The sequence below is a fragment of the Mytilus edulis genome, chromosome 7 (assembly GCF_963676685.1).
Source record: "Mytilus edulis chromosome 7, xbMytEdul2.2, whole genome shotgun sequence".
Taxonomy (NCBI): domain Eukaryota; kingdom Metazoa; phylum Mollusca; class Bivalvia; order Mytilida; family Mytilidae; genus Mytilus; species Mytilus edulis.
Genome location: NC_092350.1, coordinates 52,974,838 through 52,985,514, shown reverse-complemented (window position 1 = coordinate 52,985,514; position 10,677 = coordinate 52,974,838). Strand labels below are relative to the sequence as shown.

General features: G+C 31.5%; 1 protein-coding gene across 1 annotated transcript; it reads right to left on the bottom strand.

Moving 5' to 3' along the window:
- Positions 1-831: 831 nt before the first annotated feature.
- On the bottom strand, positions 832-3,030 carry LOC139483205 (fucolectin-6-like). Its single transcript, XM_071267237.1, has 3 exons — positions 2,892-3,030; positions 1,808-2,032; positions 832-1,055 (listed from the first exon to the last, which is right to left on the bottom strand). The coding sequence occupies exons 1-3, from the start codon at positions 3,028-3,030 to the stop codon at positions 832-834; spliced, it is 588 nt and encodes a 195-aa protein (XP_071123338.1).
- Positions 3,031-10,677: the final 7,647 nt, after the last annotated feature.

The following is a 10,677-nucleotide window of genomic DNA, read 5'->3' as shown; positions in this document are numbered from 1 at the left end:
CCATCCAAGTTACAATTTATAAAAGTAAACCATTATAGGTCAAGTTACGGCCTTCAATAAGGAACCTTGACTCACACCGAACAGCAAACTATAAAGGGCCCAAACAATTACTAGTGTTAAGCCATTCAAATGGGAAACCCATCAGTTTAATCTATATAAAAACAAGAAACGAGAAACAGTTATGAACCAAGTAAACAAACGACAACCGCTGAACATTAGATTCATGACTTAGGATAGGTGCACTTAATTAGGCTATTAACAACTAATATGTTTTTTGTAGTTTAAGTTTGTACTGACAAAAGTATGGTAGGGTAGAAAACAGCTTAACGTGTGCAAAAGAAAAACCTTTTTAATTATCTAAACTATGTGTCGTAGAAATAAAACAAACATTTTAAATCAGGCACTGCGAAGTTATAAATGAATAATCACTTACTTTAAAAAGGAAATAAAAGTACAATTATTTCAAAAACAAAGTATAATGCATATTTGTGCTATATTAAAACTTAAATGAATAATTCTTATCACATTGTTGAAAACTATATAAGAAAGGGACAAAATAAGCTGCATCCAAACACATTGGATATATTATATCTACTTCACAAACACATTTTCTAGGAAAATGTCCTCACCAAATAATAAACTAACATGACTGGCTTAGATTATAAATCAATTTCACATCCCGATTTCAACTAATCAATACTCTCTTGAATATTAAACTAAATAACAAATGCAAAGCTAAAATAAATTAGTATTCCAATCGAAAAACTGATTTTTCCAGCAACATGAGCAAGCAGCTTCTCTGTAACTGTTCCTTTGATTTCTTGATTTTATTTAATTCGAAGTACAACTTTCATTCACTGCATAAACTTTGACCTCTGCAACATGCAAGTAGTCTGTTCCTGTCAATCTCAATTTTACATAACGTGCACATTCGACATGTCCACATGTAAATAGAAGATGATCGCCAAGTTGTGCCGGTCCAACATAATGGGCACATATCTGCATTTCATTATGTGAAGGGCCAACAATAATGTCCAAATCACGTAGACGTTCTCCTAAAACAAAAAAATAAAATCTTAAAAATGTTATCCAGAAAAACAACTTATTGCTTTCATTGCTAATTATAGTATTGTATCCCGAATTGAGTAATATATTCGACCGATTTGTATAAAGATATGGATTAAGAAGGAAATATGGACTTAACGGACAATGTTAGATTTATGGAAACTCTTTCTTCAAAGAAGCAGCATATATTAAATTTAAAGTCTTTAATTATACCTCGCCGGGGTTCAAATCCACGACATTCCTAACCCAAGACCACCGTGGACGATCAACACAAACAGAAAAAAAACATACATTATGCCGTCGCACTATTGTCTCGTGTTAGGGAAAAGATAACTCCTTAAAACATGTCGACTCTTGACACAATACTAGTTATGTGCCTGTCTCAAGTCATGTTCAGTGGTTATCGTTGGGATTTTGTCTGTCATGTTTGTTTTCGTAATTTGTGTTTTTATAAATAAGACCGTCAGTTTTTAAAATTGCAAATTGATATATATTTTTAATGTCGAGACTTGTTATAGCCGACACTACAGTGAGCGTTTTTTCATTGTTGAAGTCCATGTGGCTGCCAATAATTCCTTGCATCCGCTTCATTGAGAATTATATGGATAGTTGCTGCATTACCGATCAAACCACAACAGAAACGACACAAATGAATGAACAATAAAATATGAAAATCTATAATCTGTAATAATGTCACCAGGTAGCTATATAGGAAAACAAATGTGCTTGTATTTTGACCCACCTGTTGAGTTAAATCCTGCATTTCTGTTGAAGATTTCAATTCGCTTTATTTGATAAATTTTGCCCAAATCAACAATCCAATAAGGCGATTGCTCTTTGTTTGTGTGCATATATGTGTTTACACTTCCATCAATAGCTTTTGCTGCAGAATAGCTGAGGCTGTAGACTGAACTTTGTTCGGCTGGTTTGTCATACGCAACTTCTGTTAAGGTGATATTACATGTATCTAAAATAAAAATAAAAAACATCGCTTAATTTAGAATAGAAGAAAGGTTATTGTACTGAAAGTTTGTACTGATATACTAATATGCTAAATGGCTATGCTATGCATACTATGGATTCATAATAATTCGTGGGATACTAATGTTTGTTGATTTCTCGGGTAAAGTGAACTACGAATATAAATACTCAACGATGTAAACATGTTCCAAAGGATCGTGTACAGACTTAAAGAAAATCAAATATTCACAAAAATGCATTTTGTCTTAATTCAAAAACATTTGGTGCACAAAAAAATAAATAATTGAGCACAATACACTGATTCGACCTTTATACTTTCATAAAAATAACGAAAACTTTGTTAAAAAGAATGAAAACGTATATCACCGTTGCTACCTGGGCTAAATTGTATTTCTCCTATCTTATAGGAACCATCAATTTCTGAAAGAGTTGAGGTAATTTAGTATACCAAGGGAAGAGAGGCAAAGCTAACAAGGGTTAAAATCAAGCTCATTAGTCGAAAGAAAAGACAAACAACAGTATACCAACATAAAATACAAAACGAAAAAACAATGTTATGAATATCCCTGACCTATTAAACAGGTGTGTTGTACCTACCCATAAAGAACTATTGAGACTTAATTGGGTTTTTATCCCAACAACAATAAATTGAACGATTTAAAACCCTAATATTATTTTCTAGCTCTCCTTTGAAATTTTTTTTTTCGAAGAACATGTTTGTCGTTTATGTTATTTTGATTTTGTTAAACTATACTGATGAGCTCATTTTTTGATAAAAAACATCAATGCTTGAAAAGGGAATAAAACCAAGAATTCATTGCAAAAACTGTGTCATTTTTACTTACGATATGATTTTCTTTGAATAAACCTCCACTCGTCTAGGGTTTCAGTTCCAACGCAACATCGCTCAGATGTATCAAAGCGACATGTTGATGCTCCTTTGGAATAACTCGCCACACAACAATGTGGATCTGATAGACACATACCTGCACATGCAAATTTGGACCTACAATACACATCGGTGGTATTTTCGGTCTGAACAATTCTAGTACTACCCTTTGTTTTAAAAGTTTCCGATATCACATCTCCATCAATTGCATTTATTACGGTAAACGTACATGTTGTTATAAAACAAAAAACTGCACAATCAGGAAAAAAGCAAAGTTTCATATTACGTTCATTTGTTTCAGAATTACTATCACGAATGTAGACAGACTGTTGTCGACTTAAAAATAAGATTTCCAAAATGATGTTTCTTGTTAAATAGGTGTTCCAAATATAGATTGGTTAACATATAGAAGTTCATTCTTATATCAGATATCAGATAACATGTGATACCATATATCAAATTCCTTTATCAATCAAAAATTTAAACAATAATATTCATAAACCAACATAAAAAAAAACGCTGGATTTTGTAAAAACAAACAAATGCCGATGACAATATCAGAACAACTATATGGAAGTCAACAACTTTTCATTTAAATTTGAAGTAGTTTCCATGTGTTTAAAAAAAAACTTAAGATCACAGTTTTGTTCTAGTTTCCAGATTTTAAAAAACTAGCCCACGGAGTACATACCATTGTTATTCACTTTCAAAAACCAACTTTAACGTAGGTTATTATCAAGAACAATGTTTAGGAAGTTAAAAATACAATTTCAATGAATATGAAGTACTAGTGTTTTTCTATGTTTACAAAAGTCTTTACTTGATAAATATTTGGAAAGAAACTACTGAATACGCTTTGATAAATCATTTAATGGATTCTGAAAATAGCCATGCAACGTCTGTAAAGGTTGTAAGTTGCAATACATTATGGATGCATACTGCGTCATAATTAAAAACTGTGTCCATTCACAAATCAAAAGATATAAAGAAAAGGGCGTTATAAGATAAAAAGTAGTCATAAGTCTATTTCAACAATAACGAACTAAAGCAAGCATTATACAAAATGCACATAAGTGATGTTATCCTGAGTCGATTTATATTTAGTCTAACTATAGTTACACAGATAAAAACAGTCTCTTACATTCTGCAAATTCATTTTGTCATGTTGTATATACAATAGGCTGTATAATACTAAACATTTCTAAAGTTGTATGACGTGGTGAATAAAATATATAGATATATATGTCTTGGAAATATGAAAATAACCGAGCATTTATATAAATTATGTGTATATTGCATGTACAAACTGTGGATTCATTTATTTTCGTGGTTACCAATTGCTAAATTGATTGATAAAAACTTACGTATTTGTGGATATATTTTCAATTCGTTGTTTTGGCAAATTCTGCATACATTCCTTAAGAAAATCTGCATGTCGTTGAATTTTTAAAGGAGTACATTGTAGGTCCGGTAAGGACCGATTTTGGCCTCAAAATTTCAGGTTCATCTTACGAAAGATTTTGACCACTTTTTAAACACTTAAGTGTCTATTTTATTTGAATTAATTAGCTTATGTGAACAGATTTAGTCATTAAAAACGATCCGATTCAAGCTCAAATATAAAAAATCTACCTAATATGCCGAAAAATGTCACTTTTCAGATGGTTTTTGGTTAAAATGAAAGTGGCCGCATCCGTGTTAATCCTCAACCTTTATATATGTTATGTATTATCATAAAATACAACTTACATTTCAATATTAAGGATGAACACGAATGCGGCCACTTTTGTTTTACACGAAAACCGTCTAAAATTTAACTTAAATGCTAGAATTATGAGGATTTCAGTAATTTAGCATGACTTAATGGTGCTAGTACCGGATATATGTGCATTGTATTGTCAAAAACAGCTCATATGTATGTAGCAGAAGCACTCTACTGTCCAATAAATAACTAAAGGTTTACATTTTAACAATTTTGTAAAGCTGCTATATTTTACTCCTTTGTGGTTTCCTGGTACCCATGAATTCCACGAAAACTGGTATCCAACGAATATTAATGAATCCTGTTTGAAAGTACTTTAATTCGTGGGTATTAATTTTCGTGGTTTGAGCAACATTCACATGTTTGTTGGTTTTTAATTAAATTCGTGGATTTAAGTTTTTCTTATAAAAAAGATTGAAAAATTAGGGCCATTAGAAACGAAGGTTCCAAATTGTCTGGAATGCAATGTAAACATTGACCGGTGTAAATCGTAGTGATCAGCATGTAAGATTAAAGACCCTCAAAGGTATTAACTAGGTTATAAACATGTCACCTAAAGCACATAAACAAATTCTATAAACAGATCTTGAATGGTGAAATAATTCTTATCAAAAGCAAGCCCAGCATGAAATTATTATTTCCCATACGTACGATAATGATGCGAATATAAAATGAACACTTTATCATTGCATATCAAAACTGGAAATCTGAATTTCATCGATCAAAAATATGTTTATATGAGAACTATAGATCAAAAGTTGTACAGTGTAGATTTTTGAAGATTATATAATGCTGCCTGCAGTTGTAGTTCATGGTGCGTTTGAAATGTGACTACTATAAAGGTATCATATCAGTAGTCAAACCTACATGGGGAGCTTTCAATGTCTTGATTTGGACAATGGTTGTTTTATTTCGTTGGACACTTACATTTGTGGAAAAAGTCATCCACGAAAACCACGAAAATTGGTTCCCCACGAATAAAAGCACTTTATCAGTAAATTACATGTTTGCCTTCAGCGATTACTGGATTTCTTATGACCACTCCATTTTAGAATTCAATATAAAAAATATGTAATTCAAACTTACAAATCTGTTCAAAATTTATAACAACTACAGTCATATCTGTCATGAATTATATTCATTTTTACATTATTTACCTGTGAAATGAACGTGTGCAAACGTAAAACACTTGTAAATATTAATGCGCCATAATTTCTCACGTTTCGTTAGTAATGCAATTGAGAGAAATTATAAAATAGTAACGGTACTAGTGTATAATTTTATTTGTTTGTGTCACTAGGTATACGACACGTGACTAATTTTATAGTAGGGCATTTTTCTCAGAGACTGTCACATCCTAACCCGCCGCTGACAGGACTTCATTCAAGTTACATTTGTTACAATAAATATTATGATAAATGTATTTGTATGTTTGCAAAACTTCATCCATCTCTAGAAACGACATGTCGCATTAGGGTTGGACACAGGTTTCCACTTTACCCGAACTATGGAATTGTTTTGCTGAGCATTGACGGCGAAGTCGATAGTGATCGAGTTATTAAATATTCAGTTAATACTCATGTCAATCATATTTGATTTGGTTTGTATAGGTTTATATTGACAAGTAAATTATACCCAATAGTATATTCATGATTTTGAAATTTGTTTTATTTATAAATATAGTTTTTTTTTGCGTTTGTTTTAAAAAATATTATTAATAAATCAAAATGTTTACTATCCTATATGTAGCTAGCTGGGATATCGGAAAAAATATATACATTGTATTTGTTTATGCCTTCCTGTATCATAATAGATCAATGCATAAGCGTATTGGATATACGAAAGATTATAGTTTTGCCGCTTGTTTTTTAATAGCATGAGCTTACCATCATCTTTCAAGTAAAATGAGGAATACGAACATTCTCTTCCCCCAAAATAACAAATAATAACAATCTAAAGTAATAATAGTAATAATGATACTTAGTTTATTTGTTTTGCAGATATTAGTAACAGTACGATCAATTTAAGATAAGTTTCTTACGGAAAACCAGCCGAACAAAGTTCATTCCTTTGCGAACATTCTCCATCAAGAGCTGTTGATGAAAATGTGAACGCATACATTGTAAATGCACACATGCAGAGAACAATCCCCTTATTGGATTGTCAATTTTAGCAAAAACTATCAAATAAAGCGGATTGATTTTTTTTTACAGAAATGAAGGATTTAAATCGACAAGTGGGTAGCCGTACCTTTAGTAGATATTTTTTTCTTGTCTAGTGTCATGTTATATAGAAAAAAATAACCATGGTTATAATATTCTCCAGTTTTACTTGTTCACCCTTTTTTTTATTGCATTTTTCTCTTTTTTTCTTTTTTTTTTTGTCTATTTTTCTTATTCATATTTTATTTAAGGAAACCGGATATTTTATTATTATCATCATTAAATTATAAAAATAAGAAGATATGGTATGATTGTCAATGAGACAACTCTCCACCAGAGACAAAATGACATAGAAGTTAACGACTATGGGACATCGTAAGTGCAAACTTCATGCATCGACCGTAAGCCCAACAGCATAATATTTAAAAAATATCATGGGTATACAAGTTATTCTTTTAATATTTCACATTATAATGTTGATGCCGATTTACAGCTCAGTAGCTATGAAACACGTGTGATGTTTAATCTAAAATTCAACTATACTATCCTTAATGCATTTTTTGTTCTAAAGACACTATCTTACTAAATGTAAATATCATGAATATAGTGTATTTGTTTAGTATTTGTCATGTATTTCTGTTATAATGCACCATAACCACAAATTATTTACTTTTATCAATTAATCTAGACAAAATAAGCCGCTTCCCATTTAAAATAATAGGGTACATTTAAAGTGATATATAAGCGTTTTGTCTCTTGTTTTAAAAAAAAATCAACTCGATATCAATGGTTTCTAGTTTTAAATTAAACGATTAATTGTAATTGTAGAATTTTAAAAGCTAAAGAGTATACACATTACGAGAAAATACGTATGCTGTTTCCGCTTGCTCTACATTGAAAATGAAAGTGGATGTTCCTCCCCATAGGAACTTTCCTGTATAATCAAATCTCTAATTACATAGTCAATTACGTCATTATGGGTACACATGTTGGTTCTATACATTTTAAAAACGGAAAAATTGTGAATTTTCTTCCTGCACAAATTTCTAAATGTTCGCTCAACGGAATTTGTCTGTACTCTGGTTGCCGTATTTGCCTTTTTTTTTATTCTGACCTACACACACTGATTCCTGTTTGAGAAATGTAATTTTCATTTTTTTCGGGTTGAAACAGTTTAAACAATAGGGTAAATTTTCTGATTTACATGTCATATTTGCGTTTACTGTAAATTTCTTACTATTTTTGAAATATTTCGTGATGCCGATTTCTGAATAATGAGTCTCGAACAATGACGGATGCATCATAATACCAATATGTTCTCCATAACGTCGTTCATAGTCTTGAAAAGTCCCAAAATGGGATGCATTGCAACACCATACTCAGGGATGTGCGTTTGGATGTCTAGAATAGCAAAAGTAAAACACTGGTTCGTTTACCCTATGCACCATTAGAATTGGGACTGATTTACTGTTTTTCGTGCTTTTAAACACGTGACAACAAAAAAATATTTCAGTCGAAAGTGTTTGTATTTAATTTGTCAATCAGGACGTCAACAGCAAATCGCTATTTGTTTTCACGAGGACACATTGAAGAGGTTTCAAAAATATCCAACACTGAAATTTATAGAAATATACCATGAGGTTTCACACATTATTACATAGCTTCATGCAATGTCATATAAGCCGAATAAACTAAACTTAATTGGGACAAATCATTGATTATACAGTGAATCAATAATTTGCACAATTATTTATCAGGTAAAACATTCTTTTATACTATTATTCAGGAGAACGTCTGCATGATTTGGACATTATTGTGGGCCCATCACACAATAAAATGCATCTGTGTGCCTGTTACGTTGGACCGGCACAACTCGGAGCTAATCTTATATTTGAATGTGAACCTGACGAAAATACACGTAATGTAAAACTGATGATAACAGGTATAGAGTACTTGCATGTTGCAGAGGTCAAAGTGTATGCAGTTGATGACAGATCTAGGTAGATACGAAAAATAAATCCAAAGAACGGAGAGTAGCTGCATATTAAAAAAAAATGTTTATGCATTTGATTTAAAAAAAAAAAAGTATTTAACATCAGCTTTGTATTTGTTATTTAGTTTACTATTCAAGCGAATACGCATTGATTGGATCCGGGATAGAAAATTGATTTAAAACTGTTTAGTCACTTTACAATTTGGTGAGAAAATCACATAGAAGATTTGTTTATGAAGTAAAAAAGAAACCTTTAGAAGAATACAAAATTTATCCAACGTGCATTGATGTAACATATTATATTCCTTGCTTGTTAGATGGTCTTTCACATTTACAGCCAATTTATTTTCGATTTATGACTTTAAATTTCGCAATGTTAACTATAACATTATTTTATCTGGTAAAAATTTATTTTATACTATTTTTTAGGAGAACTTCTGCATGATTTGGACATTATTGTTGGTCCATCACACACTAAAATGCATCTATGTGCCTGTTACGTTGGACCGGCACAACTCGGAGCTCATCTTATATTTGAATGTGAACCTGACGAAAATGCACGTTATGTAAAACTGATGATAAAAGGTACAGAGTACTTGCACGTTGCAGGGGTCAAAGTGTATGCAGTTGATGACAGATCTAGATAGATACGATCTTAATGTTATAATTAACATTGTCATTAAAGCGGGAGGTTTGGCATGCCACAAACCAGGTTCAACCCACCATTTTTTCATAATATGCCCTGTACCAAGTCAGGTAAATGGCCATTGTTACATTAAGTTCGTTTCTCTGTGTGTTATATTTCGAAGTTGTGTTTCTGTTCAGTAATAGTTCTCTTATATTTGATACGTTTCCCTCAGTTTTAGTTTGTAACCCGGATTTGTTTGTTTTCTATCGATTAATAAATTTCGAACAGCGGTATACTATTGTTGCCTTTATTTATATACATTAACGAAAGGGTTCCCTATATATAATATAGAGATGTATGAAATGAACATGTAAAGGTAAATGCACATCATATAATGAAAATGGCCATAACAAGACAGTTTTGGAGTTCCATATTATTAAGTGTATTTTACATTTCTATGAATAATGTTGTCATATTAGATAAGAAATATTTTAAGAGAAATTGTACAAATTAGGACATTACGTGAAAAACTGAATTGCATGAAGTCGTAATTAAAAAGCACTTCATATTCGTTACTGATTTGATCATTCCACTGTGTTGATTAACGCGTCAATAATGAGCATTTCATAAACGAAACTTAATTATGACGTACTTACTTATAAACCTGCTATACACAATGAGCGTTTAGAATCACTTGGTCGATGCCACCGCTGGTGGAAGTTTTGTCACCTGTCCATGCCATTGTTCAGCGCTTCTGTGTTGGCATGCAATATCTTTATTACGTCAATTTCTGTTTATGTATTGCTAATTAAAATTTTAAAAAAATGTGAATTACTAAGGTACTTTACCCAAGGCATAGACAGCCTAAGCTAGTTTGGGAATATTAATTGTTAAACACACTAATGATGCGTAACAGGAACAATTCTGCTGGAGATTCGGGGATGCGGACCACCGCTTGTTCTAGCTTGTGAACTAATTAAACGGTTACGATGGATGCCAAATGTCAAAGCGCTATCTAAACGTCTAAGTAACGGAAAACCAAATACATTGAAAAAAATATATAATTAATTCAATAAATACAACTTTTCTAATGAAATCCCAAAGTTCAGAAATGCAGCATTCAAAGACTTTAATTATTACCCGTTTTAAGAGAGTATATTGATGACCATTCTACATACCTATTTCAAACCAATTATG

Bases quoted from the DNA above. Each gene is read 5' to 3' on its own strand.
- LOC139483205 (XM_071267237.1), bottom strand. From the start codon at position 3,030: ATGTGTCTATCAGATCCACATTGTTGTGTGGCGAGTTATTCCAAAGGA. The intron at 2,033-2,891 runs GTAAGTAAAAAT...TTTTTATTTTAG, and splicing joins TATTCAAAGAAAATCATATC to ATACATGTAATATCACCTTA. The intron at 1,056-1,807 runs GTGGGTCAAAAT...TTTTTGTTTTAG, and splicing joins TGCAGGATTTAACTCAACAG to GAGAACGTCTACGTGATTTG.